Source organism: Cydia strobilella, chromosome 15, assembly GCF_947568885.1.
Source record: "Cydia strobilella chromosome 15, ilCydStro3.1, whole genome shotgun sequence".
In the NCBI taxonomy this organism is placed as follows: domain Eukaryota; kingdom Metazoa; phylum Arthropoda; class Insecta; order Lepidoptera; family Tortricidae; genus Cydia; species Cydia strobilella.
The window spans coordinates 10,672,770-10,700,409 of NC_086055.1; the positions used below are offsets into that span (position 1 = coordinate 10,672,770).

General features: G+C 36.5%; 1 protein-coding gene across 1 annotated transcript in view; it reads left to right on the forward strand.

The window, feature by feature from the left end:
• Nucleotides 1-288: 288 nt before the first annotated feature.
• Nucleotides 289-27,640, forward strand: part of LOC134748032 (homeobox protein XHOX-7.1') — a 34,374-nt gene continuing 7,022 nt past the window's right edge. Inside the window, exons 1-4 of the mRNA XM_063682754.1 lie at nt 289-1,285; nt 18,099-18,268; nt 19,150-19,257; nt 25,298-25,465. Coding sequence (XP_063538824.1) covers nt 655-1,285; nt 18,099-18,268; nt 19,150-19,257; nt 25,298-25,465 — 1,077 coding nt within the window. The 5' untranslated portion in view covers nt 289-654. The remainder of the gene's footprint in view (nt 1,286-18,098; nt 18,269-19,149; nt 19,258-25,297; nt 25,466-27,640) is intronic.

Below are 27,640 nucleotides of genomic sequence, written 5' to 3' on the forward strand. Positions count from 1 at the left end.
TGCTAAAGTCATGTAAAATAGTTACCTATGAAAGTTTATTTACTGAATCAAAAAGGATACTTAATCTATTACCTTATACCTAGTTACCTACCTGAAAAAAATAACATACCTATAGTACAGAGTTTTAAAATAAGTATAACCAAAAATTGTAAGTTGTGATGAGTGCAATTATTTTTATTTATTAATTTAACATAAAAATACATGTAAAAAATGAGCGCAATGTAAGTAGATGTGAGATAAATAACAATTAACTATTTGTAAGCAAGGAAAGGTAGGTGTTAAAAAACGGGCTTAGATCAAACACAGCACTATCACAAAACACTCCTTTTAATATTTGCTGCGATTCCTCATCTCTGTTTCACGTCTTATTTACCTCGAGAAGTTGGGACCCGTGAGCTTATTTTGTTTGAATTTTGTGAAACAAAACATGGTGCAATGCATAAACTTTAAACGCAAGATCGACGAGAAGCCATGGAACAATAAAACAAACAAAAGCCTATCTGGCCCGGAGCACTGCCGCGGCGGGTTCCGCCCCCAGCTTGCGCTCGTCCGCCATTGGTCGCCCGCAGCCGCCCCCGACGCAGGGGCGCCTTTCGCAATGGGTGCAAACGAGACGCAGCATCCCTATAAAGATTTTACATCGATTATGGGGGTATGGGAGCAGGCCGTTTCGTTCTAGCCCGTGGGCGGTGGCGTTCGGTCCTCTCGCGCAGTCGCGAACAATTAAAACGCGCGGGGCGGCCTGTGCGCGGCAACGGCGTCGTCACTATAATGTGGTTAGTCAGTGAGCGTCGGGGCCGGGCCGACGGCGACGGCACGCAGCACGAGGCCCGCAGCTCGCTCGGAGAGCGCTGGTCCATCAGCCCGCGAGCCGGCCACAGCACGGTGGAGTTCAAGAGTGCGGCGTGCGCGGCGGCCGGGGAGCCGTCCGCGCCGCCTTTGTCAGCGCTGCCGGATCCGCAGCAGTTCAACATCTTCCCCGCCTTCTTCAGTAGGCAGCTTAACTTTACTGGTGGAGGCGGATGCGGCCAAGGGTCAAAGATCATGGAGGAGTTGCGGCCAAACCTGGTCGGAGGGTTGCTCGGAGTCGGGGGGTTGTTGGATGAGCACAGGGCGGACGCCAAGTTCCTGCCGGGCGGGGAGAGCAAGTACACGCCGGACAAGGGCCGCAAGTGCAGCAACGCGTCGAGCTCGTCGGCGGAGGAGTTCGGCGCGCTGTACGGCGGCGAGCACGCGGCCACACCACCAGCGCCCCCGCTCAGTCGCTCGTTACAGGATCATACACGTGTGTACACTTCTATATTAACGTGATAAAGGATGATTGTCCATCAATGGGCGAATGTCCATATTGGGAGCCTAAAGGTAATGTTTATTTTCTTTAATATTTAAGACTTCTTTCATCCTTCTACCCATTCCTAATCTCTGGTGGGCAATTAGCTGCGTATAGGTACTTATTATGATTGCAGTTTTGAGTTCTCTAACATGTTCTTTTATTGGACTTGTTGGAATTGTTCTTTTATAAAAAGCGCGGTGTTTACCTTTGTGCCACTAGTGAGCTTATCTTCTTTGAAGCACCTTAGATTAGTACCTTTCCATTAGTAGTAGGTACCTGCTGCTGCTTTGGAGTACATATTTAATTTAAATATATGCCGCTTCTAACAAGGAAGTTAATCGTACAGTTGTACAAGCAAATAATAAGTATCTACTAATAAACTAACTACAGACAGACCGATTCGAATGCAGTAATTTTATTAGAAATATATAAAGTGGTAATTAGGGTAATTACGATTGTGTGGTGAAAATAAGTAGATTCATTTTCCATGATTCCATGTTACCGAAATCATATTTAAAATAAGATATATGATAGTTAGTTCTGTTCATTCAGGAACAACCTAGTAGTCCGCTCCGACCCAGGCTGCATGCTTTCATAAAACCCGGCCAAGTGCGAGTCGGACTCGCGTTCCAAGGGTTCCATACAATGTACCTATTTTTTATGCGACATTTAAAACCCGTAATTAAGTCCAACTCACGCTTGACTGCACATTTATAATAGGTTTTCCGGTGATCTATAGGTAAAGATCTACTTTGTGTATTTTTTTCAAAGTTTTTGACCCTGTAGTTTCGGAGATAAAGGGGGGAATGGTCATTTTTTGCCTATTTTCTAGAATAACTTCTAAACTGTTTATCGTAAAATTATATAAAAAATATATTTGAGATTCTCACAATGAGCTCTTTTATTTGATATGTAACACGATATAGTTTGAAAAACTTTATTTTTTAATTTTCTCATTTACCCCCCAAAAGTGGCCCCCGTGTTTAAAATTAATTTGTTTACGTTACATGTCCATGTTTGGGTCATAATCTTACATATGTGTACCAAATTTCAACTTAATTGGTCCAGTAGTTTCGGAGAAAATAGGCTGTGACAGACGGACACACAGACAGACAGACAGACGCACGAGTGATCCTATAAGGGTTCCGATTTTTCCTTTACGGAAACCCTACGGAACCCTAAAAACGACAATATATACCTAGTCGTAAAGTGGAAACAACTATATATATATATATATATAATATGGGATATTGTAATTAACTCTAATAAACTTTGACCCTGATCTATTTTATTTATTTATTTATATTTTGGAGACCCAACAGCTATCAATACAAAGTAGTAAGTAGTAGTAGTTTTTTAACTGGATCTTAGTTCTGCGGTTCTCTTCATGGTCTTATCGTTTAACGTTGCTGTATCATACTCACGTGATCCCATAGGATATTTATTAAACTATGTATTCAAACATTATCAGCATTAACGCACAATACAGAAACGAAATGCGTTACAAAACGGACACTTTTTTGGAGACATATTTTTTTTTCTTTTGTAATCGATAGTCCCCAGAAAATGCCCATATGACACCTAAGGGAGTTGGCAGTTGACTAGCTGGCGTTCGAATAAAAAAAAACGGGCATGTGCGAGTCAGACTCGCGTTCTAAGGGTTCCGTACATTACACAATTTTTAACAATGTGTATTTTTTTACCTGAAACGTGAGTGTATTAATCTTTAAAAACCCGTAGAAAGAAATGTAAAGTTGCATTTAAATGGCATTCTAGCAATGTGGCAAAATGGCGGCGGCCGTCGGTTCTTCACTCTGACAGGGCGCTAAAACTGAAATCATCCGACTACAGTAGTACACAAATGCATTCTCTTTATACAATTGATATGTTTTAGACTTCGATGGTATGTAATCTATGGTAGTTTTTTCAGAAAGGTATTATGTAGTGTACGGGTACTAAGTAGGGGAGAGTGGGGGAATTGGGAACGGCGGGTAATTAAAAACAGTGAGACAAACAGGTACAGTCACCTACAATAATATGCTACTCTCCGAAGGCCGCAAAAATATGTGACACGCTCTTATGGCTCTACAAATAAGATCGTGTCAGATATTTTTGAGGCCTTCGTTGTGTAACATATAATAGTATGTTTAAAACAAACATAAAAAGGCCATCATGTGCAAAGGTCACGATTAATCGAAAAATATATTTTCAACTTTTGTTGTAATATTTTTCACATATCATGATAGATGTAAGCATGAAGGTTTTGGAGTCGAAGGCTCCAAATTTTGCTATTATCTTGTATAATTATGGTATCTGCTTTCAAACCCCAGGTGGTTTCAAGTGATACTTATTTTGATTGATATTAATCAATTGAGGTATTTAGGAACAAAGGAAACGAGAGTGTTCCCAATTATGCAAGGGTGCATTCTCAATTATTCCTACTACATAGTGATTGAAAATTCAATATTTTTCAACTATGTATATTATTATTATTTATTTATTTATTTTAAACTTTATTGCACAATATAACAAATAAAGTACAAATGGCGAACTTAATGCCTAAAGGCATTCTCTACCAGTCAATCACCAGGCTAAACAGAAACAGTGATAGGTGCAGGCATTGAACAAAAAAAAAGCAGAATAGGTAACTTAAAACAAAAAATATAGCGATAAATAATACACACTACCGAAAATAAACTTACATATACATACTATACATACAATAATTAAATAAACTTACATATATATTACTTTACTTTATGTACCCAGTGCAAATAATACTATGCCTACGATGGACAACTAACCAGTGAGCTTGTCGAAAAAAATGCTTGCGTAACATGCGCTTAAACGAGAGCTTGGTTGGAGCCTGTCTGATGTTGAGTGGGAAAGTGTATTATGTATCCCGTGAGGTAAAAAAGATCCTTGAAAAGTGATAATAAACTGAAAATCTTCAGTGCTTCCATTTCCCCCGTGGACTGTTTCCAATTACCCGATACGGTTTCGGGTAAAATGGAACGGCAAGGTTTTTGTTTTCGTTCAAATTTAGTAGGATAACATTAACCTAAAATTATTACTTGTTTAAAATTAGACAGATAACGGTTAGGTACCATAAAACTTAATTCGGTTTGTGACATTTTTATAAATTTTTAGAATGTTTGAAGTTAAGAGTTCCCAATAGGGAATATTACGCGAAACTCTGCGCAGGGGGCGCCACTACCACAATCTGAGGGTCTATCGCGAAGCAAGAAAATCGAAATTTCGTTATCTAACATCTCTGTCACTCTTGCATATTCGAGCGATAAAGAGGCAGATAGCGAAATTTTGGATTAGCGTTTTCCGTCCTCTGTAAACAAACCGCCTTGATGCATCGATGTCATATTTTATTATCTCTGAAAACTTGTCAAAAACCTGTTAAAGGTACAGTATGTATATGTTACTCTATGGTTTAATAAAAAGACTAGAGGTGCACTCTGGTGGTAGAACATTGCAGTAATATCCCCTATTCCTCCACTTCCCCCTACTAAGTACAATAAAAACTGACTGTGCGAGTCGGACTCGCGCGCGAAGGGTTCAGGACCATTACGCAAAAAATTCACGTTTGTTGTATGGGAGCCCCACTTAAATATTTATTTTATTTTGTTTTTAGTATTTTTTGTTATAGCGGCAACAGAAATACATCATCTGTGAAAAATTCGGCTGTCTAGTTATCACGGTCCATGTGATACAGCCTGGTGACAGACAGACGGTCAAAGACGGACAGTGAAGTTTTAACCCTTTGGGTACGGAACCCTAAATTTTTTTACTAGAGTTAGCCCAAGAAAGGTCTGCAACGATTTTGATAGCACATCAAACCTCTATGAAATTATGACGTATAAATAACACTTGCACTGCGTATGCTATCAAAATCGTTGCAGACTTTCCTTGGTCTAACTCTACCTAATCAAATTACGATTACGAAGCATTTCACGAAAGCAACAAAACAACCTTTAGTTTCGTATTTCGGACTTTCATTGCAATGTACTCAAACTCAATTCTAACAATGCTTTCCCAAATTTTTCAACAAACAAATTTATTCTAGAGTCCCATCAAAGAGGATATAATAAGATAGAGCGGTACTGTCATAGTAAATTTTGTAACCACTGTAAATTCACTGCCATCTATCGACATACTTTAAAACTAAAAATGAAGATTTATAAAAATACGTTAAAATGTATTTAAATATGGATAAATGATTTTTTTATTTGCATTAATTATTTTTATATGATTTTGACCAATGTTCTTTAACGGATATGGGTTAAAATTATAAATAACAAACGAAACCGTCAACGCCCTCTATACGAGAGTAGGCCAAAGCTAGTGGCGCCGTCTGATCGAGAATCAAATTTTCGTGATTTTCGAGACACGTTTTTTCCTTAGACTGTATCCATCTATTACGGAGTTATATCTATCTTTGGTCTCATCGAGCGTCCTAGTGTCAGCTCACAAAAGCAAGGCGACCTATAACCAAACACTATACGTGCCAGTGATTACAATTCCAATTAGAATAATATAGCAAACAATCGGGCCCGAGTGACGTCATGAATGCGAAATGTCGTCACTAACGACCACCCACTCCCGTGGGGGGTGAATTTTCAACCACCTCGCTCAACTTGCAGTGTGAGCAATTAATGTACGATACATTTCAGTTCACGTCTTTATATTTTAGCTCGATATTTCAATTTATCTTGTATACGAGTAGAAAATATAGACACTCACGGTATATGAGTATGTATAATAAACATTCCAAACCTGTGAGACTTTACAGTTTTCCAGTATTGCTCATAATCAGGTCATATCATAATATTGTTTTACACTTTTTAAAGTGATTTAATTAAATTAACTTGCAGGACAATTCGAACGTACACTGCTGACATTAGAATGATATCTACATGATTTCATTTACCTAGTTATCGTGCGTCTCGCTCGCGCCAATACGGACAAGTACGGAGAAGATATCATTCTGTCAGTTAACGCTCGAATTGCCCTGTTAGTTAATTTTACTACACAATAAAGTATTATGTTTTTATATATTTCTCTCATACTTTTTTTACTTAGGTATTTTTAAAGCACTTGCACAAATCGCTGCGTTATACTTCCGTAGCCAAGAGCTATAATTATATATTCCCATCCCCGTCAATCCATTCTAATCGTAGAAAATGGCAGCCAACGAATAACAAATTCGACACAGGTTTGCCAGAGAGAAATAAAGGCGAGCACAGACACGTACCGCGCAGTACTCGGACAGCTAACAATGGCGTACGTGACCGCGTGCACCTTCACTTTGTAGCACAAACTATTGCAAGTTTCGGAGTTCAGGACATGCCTTGTTGAAATTAAACAATGACTAAGCAAAGGCTGGGCTTTTAGTTTTAATTGATATTCTTGTAAAATTTTAAAAGTTTGAGATTGTAAATATCGTTTGATTGGATTACAGATGAATCATATTATACTTCGCAAAATAAAACACTTTAATATTACATTATAAATACTACCGCGCGCATCTTCACTTTGTAGTACAAATTATTGCAAGTTTTGCAGTTCAGGACATATATTGCAGAAAATTAAGCAAATCCTAAGCAAACCGACCGGTCTGTTAATTAAAAAAAACAGCCAAGTGCGAGTCGGACTCGCGTTCCAAGGGTTCCATATATTACACAATTTAAACAATGTATTTTTTATGTGAAACGTGAGTGAAATGTTTAAAAAACCCTTAGGGGTCGGATCAAAAACTAAGTAGGTAATTAAGTACGACTCACGCTTGACTGCAATTTCTCATAGGTTTTCCTGTAATCTATAGGTAAAGATCTATTTTCTGTATTTTTTTCAAAATTTTAGACCCAGTAGTTTCGGAGATAAAGGGCGGGAATTTTTGCCTATTTTCTTGAATAACTTCTAAATTGTTTATCATAAAATTATAGAAAAAAGATATTTGAGATTCTCACAATGAGCTCTTTCATTTGATATATAATACTATATATAACATTTAAAACTTTCGCGGTTTGAACACATAATTAAAGGTAACAAAAAGTAAATAAAGGTAACAAAATAAATTCGCGATAGACCCGTTTCTAAATGTGATTTAATATGTAATACTATATAGTTTGAAAATCTTTATTTTTAAATTTTCTCATTTACCCCCCAAAAGTGGCCCCCAAGTTTAAAATTCATTCGTTTACGTTACATGTCCGTCTTTGGGTCACAAACTTACATATGTATACCAAATTTCGACTTAATTGGTCAAGTAGTTTCGGAGAAAATAGGCTATGACAGAAGGACAGACAGACAGACAGACGCACAAGTGATCTTATAAGGGTTCCGTTTTTTTCCTTTTGAGGTACGGAACCCTAATTAAATATCATCTAGAACATCGTTGTATTAAATTAAAGTTGCATAGTCATTCAGTAAAAAAAAACGCTTCAGTTACATAATACAGTTGTTTTTTTGCAAAGCTACATTTTAAGGATAGCAAAAAAACCGAACCTATATTATAACGCAGCTTGCTGAGCTTGCTGAGGCTGAAGCAAGCTGCATCTTAAACGCTGACATTAAACAAGAACGAGACAAAGGTGCGTCTTAAATTACAACAATTATTACCTTTTTTAATAAATAAATGAAAGAAAACACAAGTTTGAAATAATAAAAATAACGTGCACGAACACCGTACCGCGGACCCGGACAGCTAACAGTGGACGTGACCGTGTACGCCTTCAGTTTTTAGCACAAACTATCGCAAGTTGCGCAGTTTCGGGACATAGTTGAAATTATCAAAGGGTTAGCTTTTAGTTACAATGAAATGTTACGTTTATAAATGATGTCAATACATGGGTACAACTACTACTACAGCGCCCTAATCATTTACAGTGAGATGAAACTACTTAATAATTACACTTTGCTAAACCTACCTTACCTTTACCTTTGCTTTGCTTTGCTTTGCTTTGCTTTACTTAAAATACTCATAAAGTATAAACTGAAATAGATATCATACACTAAAGAAAAAGTGACCAAGTCCACCGTTGGCGGAGGCGGGAATGGAACCCGCGTATTTAGCTTACACAAACACAAATCAAAATATTTCATAAAATAATTTGATTTGTTCCTTAGTTGAATCATGAAGTAATTAATAAAAATAAATCATGACACTTGATTATTGTTGTTTTTAATACTCAAATTGATTTGTTACAATTTACTGCCGAAGAAGGATTTACAACAATTTCAAAAATTGAAACTACATACTCGTACAGCCAAAAAAAAACGAAAACTCATAGAGCCCTTTTTTGCTGGCAGGATTTCAACTGATTTCGCAGTCAAAGCATCAAGCACACAAATTGATGTGACAACTGGTTTACATTCAATCATAGGTATATTTATATTTTTCTTAATTTTACATGATCTTTTTTTAAATTGAAATAATTTTCATCTATTTCAGTTTTCTCGCTGAATATGGTAGAAGATTTGATATAGGTACACATACTGCTTCAAAAAAATAAAAAAGATACGTCGCTGAGTTTCTGACGCCTCGCCTGATCTTCGTCTGATGTTTTTCTTTACGAACCAGTAGTCGCTTTCGAATATACTAAGTAGGTAGTAAGCGGATATCTAAATTGAAGATTTTAATTTTTTTTACTTTGACTAAAATATTATTATCACTTAAAAACCTCAGCTTCACTCCTCATAATACACAGTTTGCTCATATTTTACCGCTTCATTTTCTGGCACAACTGGCATCACCATAAAGTAAAACTTTTTCTTTGTTAATGACTTCAGAACACCAGTTTTCTGATGGTCATCGTTTATATTAATATTTTTGTTGTCACTATTATCTATTTTTGGATTATCACTAGTAGCTTGTCCTTGACTTTCTTTTTCTTGTTCTAACTTTTGCTGTTCTTTCAACCTATTCAGTTCCTTTAACCTTTCTAATAGTTTCTCGGCTTCTTTCATTTGGTTCTTTATGCTGCTTACATCATTGTTCGGATTGGTTTGTCCTGTGGTCGGATAACTATTGAAGTTATTTAAGTTGTTGGTGTTCGGTCTGTTAACATTTGCATTACCTCCTAGCGCTGATAGTAAACTTCTATTTTCATTATTATTGTTAGGGTAATTATTTGAATATTGATTGTAGTTACTATTAAATAGACTTTGTTGGTTATTGTTTGATCCCAGCCCTAGTGCACCGATAAGTGGTATGTTGGGATTGTTGTTGTTACTATTTTGGTTATTTCCAAGAAGCGAGCCGAGAAGTAGCTGCGCCGGTGCTGGAGTTGTGAACACCAAAAATCCTGTAGACAATCAATTTGACGTCTTTATAAATAACTTTATTTTCCATATTTATTTGTTAATGTTATTTGAATACTACTTTGCACAAAAGTTCCAAAGGAAATATCTATAAGAATATAAAATAAATGATCAGTACAAATGATCCTGCTTTACATTATACAAAGCTAAGTGGTTTTGAACAAAAATCAGCTATCAACTATTACAGAATGACCAAATAACAAACTGAGTAAATATGTACAAAAAAATTCCCTTGGACTCTTTACAAATTTATATAAAAAAAAATGACAAAAGCAAGTACAAAAAAGATTTTGAAGTCCCTGACTTCTGAGCTAGGTAAAAACCTGTGTTACAGTCAGTCGTCAGTTATATCAGTCGAAACACAATTTTTTTGGTAAAACACTGCATAAATACCTACATTTTAAAAGTTCTTTCGAACACCGACCTATTTTCTCTTTAATGTGTATCGTCAAATATGCCAAGATTTAGTAAGGGATGATAGAAAATAGAAACCACTCACCTAAAACAAAAGAGGTAAAAGCATTTCTAAATAAACCCCACATTTTGATCAGGTAACTCAATTGCACAACAATAAATTAACCAGACATTTCGCGCGCACTACCACACTCACCGCTGACAAAATCACAAGGCAACCTAACATATTTAATGACCATTTAAACATTATGTCTTTCCGGTTTAATCATTCGATTAACCGATATAATTAACCAAGATCCGTTTAGCAAATCGATCCTATTTTTAGTCGGAATTACTCAGATAGTTGTGTTAATGGCCCATCATTATTTTATGATGCACTGCACCATGCATTATATTATCTAGCTGTATTTGTTCGACTGCAATGGTAGGTACAGGTACCTATATTTTACTCGAGTATGTTGTTAGCAAAATGAAATCAGGAATATTAAAATACGTCTTTCCATATCTCGGGTTTTAGACCAAAAAAACCATAGGGTTTTTTTTATCATAGGAACTAACTAAAATTCTGTTACATCGTGATTGATTTAGGTATTCATCGACCCATCATTCATAACAAAGGGTACCTATTCGAAGATCATTTCAATCTGTGATAAAGAACCTTAAATAAAGAATGGCTTCGAGAAAAAGACGGTAGGTACTAGGTAAGTACGGCCGTGCCTCTTTTTTTTTGCTCGACTTGGCGGGGGCACTGCCATGCCCCCAGATATAGGTACTGTGCGATATACACTCAAAGTCACAGACAATCTGACTTTATATTAATGTATGTTTCTTATTTTATTATGGAGTTTGATAACCGCAAACTATTAAGGGAAAAGTGCTGCTTGAAAATGTACATTGATTTAAAAGATTTACCTCATCATGCGTGGCCGATTTTCATCGTGTACAGTCTTTATCATCTCTATTTCAAAAATATTACAGCTACATTGACTGCAAAATATAAATGTGCGCTAATTCCTGGCGCGTGCGAGACGCGTGCGCGGTTCACCTGCGTGCGTGTGCGCAGAAGGGTTCCCTTGTAAAGGATTAGTTAGTTGATCCTATTTTTTTGGGTAGGATTGTGTTTGTGTCGGTCTGAAATCAATCGAGCCATGACTAAATTGACTGGTCAGTTGCTGGTCCATCTGCTTTCCGTCTGACTATTCTTTTGCAGGGAGGATTATTTTAAAATGGTCTATTATTCCTATTTGTTGTGTAAAATTATATACCAAACAATTCTAACTAATATTTACACATATTTTACCACACAAATTAAAATAAATTAAGATTTTATATCTAATATAGCTTTAAAAAAATTTATGAAATAATGACGTGAAACAATCCATAAGTGGTCAGTGAAATCCCTGTAAGTATTACAAATTCGAAACAATTTTTTTTTTAATAAATGATTTCCTCATTTAACAAGAAGAAGTTCTAGTATTTCTAAATCTAGATCCCATATTTTTTAACTCTCTTACCTACTTGTACGAACTGTAACTAAAAAGTTAAAAACCCCCAATATTCGCATAATAAATCCCATACTTAGCACCCACTCGACATAATGGAGTGGCGATTGTGTGCCCTTCGCACCGCACCGGGCGACAATCCGCTAAATCTATTGTAATTATACACATCAAAGCACCCTTTGGAATCAGCTGGCTGACAAAATATGTTCACTTTTAGCACCAAGGTATTTGGACTATTTTGATTATGATTACTTACTTACAAAAAAGAAACACGAATTTTGGTGTGATAACATTTAGGTATTAATTTAAATATTTGTAAGTTTTTTATTATTATTAATATTTTATTTAAGAGCCTAGAGACTCCAGTGGAGCAATTGCTAGCAGAGTCACTCCACTGCTAGCAATTGCTAGCCAAATGTCTGCCACTATTCCATATGCCACTAGTCACTCTAGTCAGCAATAATGTAATAATAGTCTCAACTTGGGTTTATTTTTATAGCCATTTTTACAATCCTCCACCAAACTAACTGTCTCTATTTAGCACAATGGTTGACTGGTAGAGAATGTTTCAAGGCGTTAGGTCCGACATTTGTACTTTTGTTATATAAATTTGTGCACTAAAATTAAATAAATAAATAGATAATATGTTCAACTTAATCTAATCAAGAATAATTACATAAAAATTATGGTGTGACTACCATCTTCGTTTTGGTAAGCGGGGTCAATCCAATCGACCCCGTGCCATGCTGAACGTGTTTTCACCACGGGATCCCTTTGTTTGACATAATTATTAAAAGTCATAATATAATGATTGTCATATTATCATTAGTCATAATTCTGAAACCGTTAACTTTTCAGGATTTTCCTCAGGCAATCTTTTCAGGAGAAAAGATACGCGCTTCTGTGAAAAACCAAATTATGACTAACGATAATATGGACAAACAATATATTATGACTTAAAACTATATGGGAAACAATAGAGACCCTTTGACCACTTTAACTGTCGCAACGTAGTAAATGTAAAATTCTAAAGGCATGTATTAACAGATCACCAGATTTAGTAAAATTTAACACCAAAAAGTTCGTTTTTACCACCAAAAATAATGAATGATCACCAAAATAAGAACTCATATTTAATGAGAAATGATTCCCAAATTTGTACCATATTTTTATCCTTTTAAAACAAATAACACCAAAATAATCATTTTTAACCCAAAAATTGTAAACGATCACCAAACTTAGAACAGCATTTTAATGTGAAATCATAACCAAATTATTTAATCTTGTTATCCTATTAAAGCTAATGACTCCAAACTAATTATTGTAAACCCAAAAATGGTAAATGATTACCAAAATTAGACCTCCATTTTAATGTGAAATTATAACCATTTTTTTTAATTTTGCTATCCTATTAAAGCAAATTACTTGAAGTCGGTTAAAAATGTGCAAATATTTATCATCTTGTTATTCCATTAAATTAATTAATCCACTTCGTCACACTAGTAGCATTTCGTTTTTGTAAGGGTCGCAGTTCTAACCTAACCTAACCCACTTTTATAAAAGCATTTCGTTTCTGTAAAGGTCGCAGTTCTAACCTAACCCACTTTTCATGTAGCATTTCGTTTCTGTAAGGGTCGGAGTTCTAACATAACCTAACCCACTTTTCTTGTAGCACTTCGTTTCTATAAGGGTCGCAGTTCTAACCTTACCCACTTTTTTTGTAGCATTTCGTTTCTGTAAGGGTAGCAGTTCTAACCTAACATAACCCAATTTTATAGTAGCATTTCGTTTCTGTAAGGGTCGCAGTTCTAACCTAACCTAACCCACTTTTCTTGTAGCACTTCGTTTCTGTAAGGGTCGCAGTTCTAACCTAACCTAACCCAGTTTTATAGTAGCATTTCGTTTCTGTGACGATCGCAATTCTAACCTAACCTTATCCACTTCTCTAGTAGCATTTCTTTTATGTAAGCGTGGCGCGTGACTGAATTGAGGATTGGGTCAGGCGAGCGCGGCGCGTGCGGTCGCAGTTCTAACCTAACCCACTTATTTGGTAGCAGTTCGATTCTGTGGGATCACAGTTCTAACCTAACCTACTTATCTGGTAGCATTTCGTTTCTGTGACGATCGCAGTTCTAACCTAATCTTACCCACTTCTCTAGTAGCATTTCTTTTCTGTAAGCGTGGCACGTGACTGAATTGAGGTTTGGGTCAGGCGAGCGCGGCGCATGCGGTGCAGTGTACGGGGGATTGAGCGGGAGGGGCTAGTAATTTTGGCATAATTTTACTTTATTTGTTAATATGTATACATTTTTTGGTAATCATAGTGGTTTATTAAAGTGAAAATATCGCATTAATTTGCTCTTCAAGATTTGGTGATCAATAATTATATTTGGTGATCATTCATGATTTTTGGTGTTTGAATAAAATTTGAAGTGCAGTCGTGATTTAAACAGGTGGTAGTTTTGTAATTTTAGACCTTATTTTTTTGGTCTAGTTTTTTTTTTGTTGAAAGCTATTTCTTTATTTAGGGTACCAGAGTATTTTTGGTGGTCATTATATTTGGTGCCAATTTTAAATAATCTACCCTTATATTTTTATTTTTATGAAAGCCTTTATTTTTTGTACCAAAAGCATTTAAATTGTTAACCTAATATGTAATAAAAGTCCAGCATCAGTGAAATGACTTCACAGTGTCACCAACATAAAAACGTACGTTATCGCACTTCTTTATCACCACAGCATCCCAATGACGGGGATTTGTGGCATTTGCGCCGATTACAAATCTATTAACATGTGATAACATATGGACCCCCGGGGCCGACCGGGGGCCCGAGCGCCCGGGGTGCCATTGCGATTGTATTTTGATTGCGATTCATGTTGAGCGGAATCTAGCGCAAATGACGACAGTTTTTTTTTAGGTACTTTTATTCGTGTCTCCGATAGTCAACTAAGTTCAGATAAACATAAGGTTGAATTCAGGAGAATAGCAGGTATGAATTATGATGTTTTGAAATTAGGCTTCCAAAGTGAAATAGTCGAACATTTTAAGGGTACTTTAATTATTGAGTTTGTAACGGTGCAGCATGAACGTTTTTTATTGTTGAGAATCAACCCTATGCCAATTGCCAACTATAAAAATATATGGATCACCACTAGGTGGGGAGGTAGGAGCTACTAAGCTGATATCATTATTTGTATTTCATAAGATCACCAAGTTAATTACTTTTTTTAATCATAATTACTGACAGACCTTACACATCTTATGACAGTCTCCACTGAAAAGGACTTCTCTGTTAGATACTTTTAACAATTTAAGAAGTTCTGGTCGCTGGTAGCATCGCATTATAAGTAATAGGTAAGGTCAATGTGGAGAAGAGAAAAAAATGCTCCATATTTCACGCCTAACTCGTCTACACTTCAATTGATTTGTCTAACAGAAGTCATCCTAAGAAAAAATTAAATTGTAGACGAAATTGGCTCTACAAAAGCTTCTAGTGAAATTTACCACTATAAAAAACAATGAAAATATACGAGAAACATTGAAACATCTCAACTTTCACCAAAGCCGGTGTTTAGCGACCCGACACCGCAGATGGCGCCCTGTCAATCGTCATAATTAGGGATCAGCGCCCTAATGGCACGTTGCACTGAATCTGTTACGCCTCCGAACAAATGTTTCCATTCTGTGAACAGTGAACACTCTTGACTTTGTCACTATGGACCACCCTCGTTTTCAATTTTCGCTTTATTTATTATTTATTTGTCTATGACTTTGGAATCTCATGGACGTGAAGAAATGGGAGTACGCACAAAATATCCACATGCTATTTGTTGATTTTGCCAAAGCATACGACAGTGTTGACAGAGAGACACTGTATAAGATTTTTCGGTACTTCAAAGTGCCAGAAAAATTGGTGTTAATGATTATTGTCGCTACCAAAATGAGCAAGATGAGCGCTCCATAGAGTTTTAGCGTCCATGCTGATCAGTAGACCGACCAAAATTCGAGTCTACAAGACTGTAATTAGACCAATTTTGATGTACGGATGTGAAGCTTGGACGCTGACTCAGAAAGAAGAGAACAAGCTCATAATGGCGGAGAGGAAAATCTGGCGAAAGATTCTGGGGCCTATCAGAGAAGAAGATGGAACTTGGAGGCGCAGGAATAATAGGGGAGCTGGTTGCGGTGCCCAATATAATTGGCGAGATCAAAGCCACACGACTCCGCTGGCTTGGTCACCTAGAAAGGATCGGAGAGGATCGTGCTGCGAGAAGAGCGTATGTGGGGCACCCGGGCGGAAAGCGTTCATCTGGGCGTCCCAGATACCGCTGGAGTGACGAAGCCCTAAAAGACCTGTCCGCCCTCGGAATACCCAACTGGCGTGAAGTGGCGCAGAATAGGGCAGAGTGGCGCTCTCTTGTGTTAGAGGCCAAGATCCTTTTTGGGTCACTGAGCCAGTGAAGTAATTAAGTATACCAATCTGTAATTGGGTAGCTATACTTTTCATGTATGGGTTCAAACTCAACTCAACTATAATGACGACGCGTTAGCCGCGATAGCTAAAGACGCCGGTTCGAATCCGGCCTTCATCACTGGAGGGCTTCGTCACTTTTTCTTTTTTTCTTTAATATATGACATCTATTACAGTTGTTAATTTATATATAGTAGTGTGACTATAGACTACGAAACCGCTTAGCGTTGCTAGTTAGTCTCCATAAGCTAGGGTGGCCAAAATCGAGAAAAAGCTGTCTAAAAATTTAATTTAAAAGTATTCAATCTGTTCACCACAATCAATCACGTGACTACTGATTTTTTTACAGCTCTTCATCTTACTTTAATTACAGTTTTTCTCGTTTCGTACCGTTTAATTATCGGTTTTCTCATTTGTTCGACATAATTACGACGTTATAAAAACGACGAAATACCGCCGAGCCTAAAACAAAATCTTAAAATCTCTAATGGAAAAAATGCAAAAATGTCACAACCATATTCGACGTCAAAGCGCCTAAAACATAGAAAGCGGCTAAAAAAGCCTTTTAAACGTTAAAAGGCCCGTTTACCGCGGACGCAAACACTTAGCTGCCTGTTAATTAGTAAGTAGCTGGGACACCGTCAAAGGGAATGCATGAATACTTGCTAAACCGACCTCCAACGGTGCTTTTAAAATTTCCCCCTCTTAATTCGAAGCTCAGAGAAACCGAAGCTAAACCGATTATGTCGCCAATATGGGGATTTTTCAGGGAAACGTTTAAACTTTGAAGTTGACATCCATGTGGCAACACAATTAGAAAGGACTGCTTGAAAATAAAATTGATGGCACTGACCGAGCGACCTCAATCGTGAATTTATTACGACAAAATGTGACATGGATTTGATTTAAAACTTCGTTATAAGTAACCGTTTCTGGTCCAACTCGTAATGTTGATGAAGATTTGAATGAGGGATTCCATTAAATACGTTGTAACCATACTTCAACAATATTACTATGTTAATAAAAAAGTTACGAAAATGACGCATAAACATTTAGTAAGTAAGTCATTAGATTTGTAGAACCCATACTCACTGCAAGGCAGATTTGCTTTCTTGCAGAAGGCTTTCACGTTTTCTAAAACAATGGCACGGAGTTTGTTAATCAGTTATAAAGTTTTAACTTCTAACTTAGTTAAAACTTTGTACCTAGAACATACATTCTTTATTTTACTATTGTATAAAAGAAATTTTAGAACCGCCTGTTGTTTACTTTTAACTTTGTACATTTTAAAGCTATTTGCCATGCAAGTCCTGTAATTGTAAATTTTCATTTTAGGCAGTATATTTATCACAAGTACCTATTGATCTAAAACGAAGGTATTTTGTCCTTTCCGCAAACAAAATTTTTGATTCATCGGCATCTGTACGTTCCCGAAAAAAAGACAATTTTTTCCGCTCACAGCAACCCGGTCCCGTTGCCCTACACGGCACGGCTCTATGCTAATTCCCGGCAGGATTACTTAACCGCATTACTTAGCCAGGCGCCGCAATTACGTGCGCACTTGACCTAGCCCAACCATCGTTCCTATGCAAATAAGAAACCTTTCTTTGACTGAGTGAACATGATTGTCTTTTCTGTATTTCGTACAGATATTCAGGGTTAAAGCTTGTTTTATAGGAAAAGCGGTTTGGTTAGCAATTTTTAGGGTTTCGTACCCCAAAAGAAAAACCCTTATAGGATCACTCGTGCGTCTGTCACAGCCCATTTTCTCCAAAACTACTGGACCAATTAAGTCGAAAATTGGTACACGTATGTAAATACGTGACCCAAAGACGGAAATGTAACGTAAACAAAAAAATTTTTAACACTTTTAGGGGATAAATGAGGAAATTAAAAAATAAAGTTTTTCAAACTATATCCTGTTACATATCATTATAAGGTAACCATTAAGATGTTACTTATGTTACAAATGACTAGTCATCTGCTCACTAATGAATGGAAACCTATATTGATTCCCTTTACAAGCATGGCCATTATTTACAGCTGAAGGCGCCTTCAAAAAGTTAAAACCTGAACCCGGCGGGAACAACGGCACATCAGGAGCGACGTCAGCACTATCTCCCGCGCTGGGACCCCAACACGCGGGGCACACCCCTACGACGGCATCGTGTCCTACGCCAGCGAGAAGGCGGCATCGAACAACATTTACACAGGTAGGTTACTCTACCAACGTTGGTACTAACTGCTTCGACGGGTCCCTAGTGGGGCACACTCCTACGTCTCCTACAAGATCTTCGTGCTCTGCGCCCCGGAGGAAACGGCATACGAGCACCCTTATTCAGATAACTGTAGAATTGTAGTGACGTCGGAACTAAGTATCTATCTCCCATAAAATTTGCCGTTTCAAACATTTCGGCTGATTGGATGTCGATGTGATGTTTTCTATGTGACGGACAAATTTTTGTGAGTTACATAGTTAGATAGTAACCGTTCAGAGTATGGCAAGAGTTGAAACATATATTACTTTTATGTTCTATAGTTAAGAGAATTTACACACAAACTACGTTCTGAAACACTGTTCACCGTTGCACCGTATTCCAAACAATTAAACGCCGCTTAGGCGCGGCGGAAGTACTACCGACGAAGTAGGAAGTGTGTAAAGTTTCTCAGTTTAAATTAAAAACTTCAAAAGAATAATATATTCAATTTAAAATCGAAGCCATAGTTCCTAAGAACAGATGTCGCTATCTCTCATAGTTACTGACTTCTCCATACTGACCCATTTGGATTGATCACCCTGTATATTGTATATATAATTGTCTGAGTACCCATAAGCCTCTTCGGGCTTACCGTGGGACTTAGTCATATAATAATATTTTATTTATATATTTGTATACGTAAGTACGTCGCTCAGACACAATCAGAAAGGAATAGCTTCACTCTTTTTGCTCTACCGACATTCTGTAAGTGGAGTATGTATACAAAAACAAGAGTTAAAAGCGACGAAAAAGCTTGTAGACGGTCTTCCCTTATAAACGGTATTCGCCACATTGACCTTAAAATAAAAGTGCTAAAATGAATGTTTGTTGCACAGGAACAATTAGCAGAATTAGAAGCAGCATTCGCGAAATCACACTACCCTGATATTTACTGTAGAGAAGAGCTCGCGCGGACGACCAAGCTGAATGAAGCGAGGATACAGGTTAGTTCTTTCACAGTTTTTCTTAATCTTCATTCTCTTTAAAAAAAAGTAATAGTCCGTAGGTAACCTGCAGTAGCGGAAAATAATCTATCATATTTTTTCAGGTACATTTGCATAATATTTTTGGTTATTTCTCAGAAACGGCTCTAGCGATTTCGATAAAATTTACGATATAGGGACATATGAAAACGACAATTCTATCAAACTAGGGTACATTTTAAAATTAATTAGTTTGTCCGAGTTTTCGCAGTACACCGGTGGGCATTAAATTGTAAAGTACTGATTCGATTTAATTTTCAAACCAGAGGCTAACAAGGGGCGAAAAATCGATCCTCTAGGTTTAATTGTTGGTAAGATTCGCTTTTGAGTGTTTTCAAATAAGAAATTCAATAATTATAAGATACATTAATTGGTGTGTGTGAAGTCCCCAATCCGCATAACGTGGCTGCCTATTGCCACGTGCAGTGGGACGTAGGTAAGTATATACTATATTATATGGATTATATGGTCGTGATAATGATACAATCATTGTTTACATGATGTAAAGTCTAATTTCAGGAATTTTCGAACAAATGCCCGCATAAAAATTGCGGCATGATAGATTTTTTTCCGCTACTGTAGGTAGGTATTAGGTAAATAGGTAGCTAGTGCGTTAAATAATGTTTCGTAACTGACTTGCTGTAAGAGGAACGCTTCGTTGTGACCGCATCTCTATACAAATGTAGTCCCCATTTTCCTCTCTAGATAATATTTTTACTCATGTTTACCTATTAACCACAGCTATACCCTTTCGTTTGATATTTTTCGATTTTTTATTATAACCGTCTCTAAACGACGCACCTTTTCACATGTTTACTTTTTATAATTTTTCTTTATTTTTGAATTGTATTGTTTTTTGTAGTTTTATGTTCCTTTTTAGGGTTCATTACTGTCGTGAACTAGTGCGCCTATAATTTATACCGTCTTTAAGATTTATAAGAGTTAGTTATTCATAGTAAATAATTTATGTTTTTTATATTATAGGACAGATTTTCAAAATCTGTCATCATGTGCCTATGTTAAAAATTGTCAGTAATCAGGCCAGTGGAAACTGGAAATAGATAAGCTATGAGTTGTTTCTAAGCCCATTACATTACAGAAGTAATATTTTTCAGCAACATAGTCTACCTACATATGTAGTAAAAAAAAACCAGCATAAATCATGTAAAATTTTGTATTATTTTGTATACATACATTGTTTTTTTTTCTTTAAGTAAAATGCTTTAAAAATGTTACAAAAAGGCTTAATAACCAATTCACAAAACCAAAACATATAGGTCATACAAAAGCGCAAAATATAACGCCCTAACAGAACTTAAACAGAATTGTCGAAATATCAATGATGCGAATACTCGCATAATATAATTTAGAGAGTAGGCCGGAGGCAGATTGAATTAACGCCATCTGTCGTCTGGACTGTATGAATACGAAATGCTTGCAGTCACTCTGAGCGATCTTTATCTCAGTTTTAAAATTGCTCAATCCCTCAGGGCGCGCGCTATTGATTTGTCCCCGGGCACCAAATTCGACGCTTTAGATGTTTTATACAGACTTACAACGAAAGCTTCCTTTAAATTTCGTCACGAAAAAACCTAACAAGAAAATATTACACGCAATTTAACAATAGAGTGTTCCATTACGTCCATGTATAAGTTCAAACGAGTAATGTTTTATTCACTGACACTCCATCAAGAGACGGTAAATGACTCTTTTATTTCAACGGCAAAGTTCGACTTAAGAAAATGAAAGGTTCCACGAAATGACATTAGATCGGGGACGTACGATGTACATATATATACCTACCGCTAAAAGCACGTGAAACACTGGCGTATGTGCCACGTGTGGAGTGCCGGCATGCGCACACATCATGACCGAAAGGTTCCATAGACATAGGATCATAATGGAGACATAGGACCTCTTTGTTGTTTGTTGAAAGAGTGAGTAGGTACGCTCGCACGCGCTCCGCAGGAGGCTATTAACGTTTAGGCGACGCTACATAAGAATGTAAACGTTAAAGACGACAGCGACGTCGCTTTCCCTCCTTCTAGAGGAAATTTCGATATAAAAATACAGCGTTGTCGGGCTTGCGAGGGTAGCGGGAGGCGGGTGGCCCCTGAGGCATTGCAATCCCATCAAATGGATCCGTAACGAAGTTAGCCGTTCATCCTCCCCGCGCGCCGCCGACATTGTCTCTGCCCTCAAATGAATTCTACAATTGGAAATAAGAAAATGTTTTGTTGGATCCCGTGCTTTTTCAGTTTAAAGGCGACCGTTTTCTCCGGATAACTCGGCCTCGGAAAATACCTATCTATTCGTCTTTGTTAAACGATGAATGTTTTAGCTTCAGCGAGGGATCTTTACTGAATTAAGCTTTATGTGCCTTTAAATGTCGCTCGGAGAGGAGTTTATCTGAAAGGTTAACAGGCTTTAAGCCTATATAAATACTTGATTATAGCGACCTTTTCAGTTTACTGATTACAAAAGATCATAAAATTTTGTTAGATCATCATTATTGAAGTATTAGAGCTATTTTCTCTGAATTGGTGCAAATGGAATAATAATAATTACCCAAAAAATATAAATTTTAAATGACTACTTATCTATTAACTGTTGCTATAATGAAGTTTCAGCAAAAGTTAAGTATACAGATTTATGGGAACTTACCTACCTACTGTAATTTACAACACATTCAACTTATTATAGAACTTGGAAAAATTAATTGAACCCAATATTAAAAAGTAATTTTAATTACCTATAGGTAGTACAAAAGCAAACAAAGGACCTCTTTACTAAAAACCTAAAAAGTAATAACAACCAAAAGTATTTCAATGTTACATGTTTTACTCAAAAAGTATTATTTATAAACGAATTGAAATTTTCAGTCACATTAATTTACTCTTTGTAAGGTCAACCGGGGCAATTGCGTTACTGTTTTTTTATTATTTTTTACTTTCCTTTAACCCCATAGGTATTATAAAATATTTAATAAGTGTATTGAAATAGTCTTTTGCTGTGTGTATCATGTGTATGTATGTACTCTTTGCCATGATAATTCGTGAAGTAACTTTTTCGTTGCACTATAATTAATATATTTATAGAGATGTTTTTTAAAAACGGAAATTTAGACGCCTTTGGAGTTGGGCAGATTTGCAAAATTTAGCAAGCAAGAAGCAATTTCCGTTCCTTAAAAAAGCTAGCATTAGAAAATGCTGTATGGTCGAAGGGTTGAAATTATAACTTCGCAAGCTTTTATTCTGACGAAATTTTCTTGAATAGCTGCTAAAACTACGTATCAAGTATACCTACTGGTAAAACTACGTATCTAGTAAAAAGGTTGTTGACCACTGACATTGGGGCAAATCGTTACATAGACCTCAACATTATTGACGCATTTTGCCCCGTTGAAAATATCCTCCAAGAATTTGACATGGATTTTTTCCAAAACAGAAATATTATTAATACAAATTGTGGTTCACATGTCTCAGTTAATCAATATTGAGCACATTTATTTCTAAATATTACCAAATATCTGAAGAATAACAAGGATGTAAACGTATTTTGTTGACTTACCTCATACACTGTGTTGTGTAGGTCTGAGGTAAAACTAGTTCTCAAAATAACGAACTATTTGAATACGATTCGGTAAAACGCACTCTATGTTACGTGTTGTCCTCCAAGTAGTTCTGATCTTTTTCTCTAGAGGCAGCTGTAGTAACTAATGTCGTTTAAAAAGTAACTCGAATAGACGCAATAACCCCATAGTGGCAATTATCCCGGTTGGCGTTATAGGAAAACTCCCATCATTTTCTGTTGAACTTGTGCATGATTGCTTTGAAGCCTTTTTGTGCGTTTTGCCGACCTGAAAGGTAAACAATTCCTAACGTAAAGGACGTAATAAAAGAGTAAAAACATGTTACATGCTTTAAAATATAGTTTGAAGTTAAAAAAACAAACAATTTTCAGAACATTTCATGGTGTTATATTTTTAGCAGATAGTAGAAATGAAAAAAAATTGTATTTCGTGTATTCTAATTTTTTAGGGTTCCGTACTCAAACGGTAAAAATGTAAACGGGACCCTATTACTAAGACTCCGCTGTCCGTCCGTCCGTCCGTCTGTCTGTCCGTCTGTCACCAGGCTGTATCTCATGAACCGTGATAGCCAGACAGTTGAAATTTTCACAGATGATGTATTTCTGTTGTCTCTATAACAACAAATACTAAAAACAGAATCAAATAAATATTTAAGTGGGGCTCCCATACAACAAATGTGATTTTTTTGCCGTTTTTTGCATAATGGTGCGGAATCCTTCGTGCGCGAGTCCGACTCGCACTTGTCCGGCTTTTTTCGTACGTCCAATTCAAAAGTAAGGGGGGATGCGGACACCTTTTTTTGGACTGTTGAAGCGATTATTTACATAATCAAAATTTATGATCCAAATAATCACTCATTAAAATAATAAATATATTTTATTATTATTATAAATATGGACTTTTGTCAATACATTTTTTACCCAATACCCCATTTCCTGTTATCATTAGTCAATATAAGTTTTAATTGGCTAAAATAAAATTCTATAGGTATGTATGTCAAACCTCTTGCGCGGCATTACAATACTTGACGTTGTCAACATATACTCGTACGCGTAGTATTCCCGTGGGGTCATTTTTAAGCTCTAGTCTTCTATAGCTCCTCAAGTTCGTTGCTTACTAATGAATATTAAATAGGTACATATACAGGGCCCCATTTTATTAAGTTACAAATTCAGAGATGATAATTGGCAAAATATATGCGATTGACAAACGCTCGACTTTGATCAAAGATATTTCATCGAGTAGGTATTGAGACTTATAAAGTTTGTGGCTAGTAACTTAATGCAATAAAATGTAGTCCAATGTGTAATAATAATAAGGAAAATAGTAGATCAAACAATTCAATCGCTTTCAAAAATAAACCAACAAAGCTACCAAAACCTCGCATCGTCATTTAAACCAGTCGGATATTGCCTCATTTTCCACTACAACGCGTAGAATGTCAGCGCAAAAACTAATATCCCATTTACGTTTCCTCCTACAGTTAATACAAGTATATAGGTACGCGTAGGGAGGGTTTGGCTACCCTATACCTATATAGGGTGTATCGGTTTATTTATATGGAGAGTGCGTAGAGGGCGCGGCCCTCCCGTCGGGCCCACCCCTCTAATCAGCTGTAATCACCATATCAAACGACATACGCTCATTCCTGTTGACAACACGCAGATTAGACTATACTCGCTTCTATGTTTTGTTGTTTCGTCTTTTATGTTGTAGTTAATGTTATTAAACGATGGAAGTATGTATTCGTGAGCGGTTCATTCGATTAAGTAACTATACGGCGTATCGATTTCGCTTTTTTACACAAAGCATATTTACACAAATATTCGAGCTGCATTTTTTCTTTAAACAATAAAAAATGCATAACTAAAGCAAATATTAGCGCAATTTGTGAGTTTGAGGACCGAAAAATTTAAACATGTGTTCCTAATCCTAATTATTGCTTAACTTCGGAGAAAGACATTCATTCATGACGATTTTCGGGAGAAGTACCTAGCTAGAAATAGAAGTAACTACTTAATAGTCTAAGGATCGTCTTTCATTGAATATGTAGTCAGATTATAAGCAAATAGATGTGTGAGAGAATAAACTCGTATTATTTTATTTTACAGTACGAGTAAAATTATTTAAAAAACATATCAAATTGGGTTACACTCTGAACTTCTCTTACTGTATAATAAGTAGTTGTAGAGCTTGGTTTCAGCCTTGGCACACTGCAAATCGCTTAAAACTGTCACGTACTAAACCTAATGACGTTTACGTTTACTGAGCTTCAGATATCTAAAGCTTTTTTATTTAGTTTAGTCGATATAGCAACCGTACTTATGAACTATTTAATGTGAAAACTTGGAATTCTACTTTTATTTGTTCAAATGTTAAACATAGGTGTAAATATTAATATTGTTTTAGGTCTGGTTTCAAAATCGGCGTGCCAAATACCGCAAGCAAGAAAAACAACTACAGAAGGCGCTAGCGCCGGCGGTACTACCTGGCTGCAACGGTATGATGCGCAACATCCAGGGCTACCGGGGCTACCAGCCTTACCCTCACCCCAACACCATCAACCGGTATCCACAGGTTGGTACAAACTTTGCGCTCTTTTCACAGATCATAGAGAGACGCTAGGTAGATAAAATCTAGTATGCTCTGTATGCTTTACTGTACCTTACATTGGTACATTAAAAAATGATTTTATTTATACAGTACTTTGTGAAATAACAATGTAACGGGTAACGAGGTATGGGATGAGATGAAAGTTGCCACAGTGACCCGTGTTTTTCCCGATCACGCTTTTTTTAGTAGTATAGGTAGTTATGTTTTATCTCAACACGTTCGAATAAAACACCAATAATCTTACGGTTTAACTCACGTATCACGTATTATCTTAATGTTAGTATGACTTACGACCGTTTAAATTCGAAAACATCTATCATTTGAAGCTTTACAATATTCCACAGCTAAACTTTGCCGATAGGCGCCATTGTTTCGTGCCTCGCGAGGCACAATCAGGCTGAAAACAATGCACTACAAGCAAGTGCGCGCAATGTTCGCCTCATTACTATGCGGCGCTAATCAACGCTGATTACGCGATAATCCGATTGCGCGGCGCGCGCGCGGTCATACGCGAAAATATGCAGCCTGAGGCGCTTTTGTTTTGATTGCGGTGGAAATGTGTCTCTTTATTTTATGGTGAGTGACAGATGTGTGAAACTATCGTTATGTGATTCGGACCTATGGATCGATTATCTAAAGCTGATGTGATTTGAATAAACTGTAGTGGAATCCAAAAATAGAGTAAACTGACGTTTATTTTTTTTTTTTTTTTTTTTTTAATTTATTGAATAAGGAAGCAAATTACAGTTTTTTTAGATCATTACAAGACCCATCGTAGGCAAAACCTTATGGAGGTTTGTGTGCCGATGGGGAGTTCGAGAATAACATAAAGAAAAACAATATTATATCCTATATCTTATCATAAATATGATTCTTAGTATACATAGCTTGTGTCGTTAGTTTTTAATAAGTGCATTTTAACGACATTTTTTATATGTTTACCATTTAAATATTTAGCACAAACAACTTCTGGCAGATCATTCAATATTTTAGGTAATATATATGTGTACAGCCTAGTGCCATATATGTTGTTATATTTGGGTATACAATATTTGTTTTGGTTCTGTAGACATCTTAGTATTTGCGGGCGTGTATTGAATAAGAATTACCGCATAAAGTACACTACGAAACAAGTACAAAAAATAGGAAATTCGCAGAGTGGCGATAAATTAAAACACGACCGAAGGGTGTTTTAAATCGACACGAGTTGCGAATTACCTATTCGCACATGTATCGTACAACGTTTTACAGTACATATGGCCCATAAAATTTTCGACATATTCACGTAATGTGCGAATTATCGCACTAGTGCAGCAAAGTAGCACCGTATGCACTGTAAATCTATATATCTTATGACTAAAAGTGTATATTATTATAGTGATTCAACTCTTATGAAAAACGCCTGAAACAAATAAATCAGGATTTTTATATCTGCTTTCAGTTTACTCTAAATGGACCCACTGTTTATCAGTCCGCCGGACGATATCAGCCTGTCAGTCAGAACAAAAATTTGACAGTTCCGAACAACTGACAGGCCGATATCGTCCGGCGGACTGGTAATAATCAGTGGGTCCCTTAATTCTGTTATGCTACAGTAAACGATGGCATCAACCTATCATTGTGTGAGTTAAAGCCCGGCAAGATTATATTTGGCCTTTGCCATGTAGCAAATTTTCAGTGGTACTAATTTCTTTTTCTACTCCAGCACTCTTATTTGTAGATTAAATGACTGCCAGTCAATTTCATAAGAAGCGCGGCGCAGCGGGCCCCGGCGCAGTGTTCTTAGGATGCAACTGTTGTTTTTTTTTTATTATGACTTCTAAGCAGATCTTTGCCTAGAAGAGAAACAATAAATAAATTTAGTCTAAGCTTTAGAAGAAAAAAATTCGCAAAAATAAACGATTTAACCGCAAAAATAAGATAAGATAAAAATAAAAGTGTCTTTATTGCACATAGAAAAAGAAAAGTTACACAGAGATAACAATAAGTAAATTGATATTAATGCGCATATACAGAAGTAAGAAGCAGTGCATATACAGAAATTGCAGAGGTCCCCGCACTAGGCCCGGTCTGTATCGCCAAAAATGATTCGCAAAGATGAGAGAATTTGAATACAAATATATACATCAAAAAAGGGAC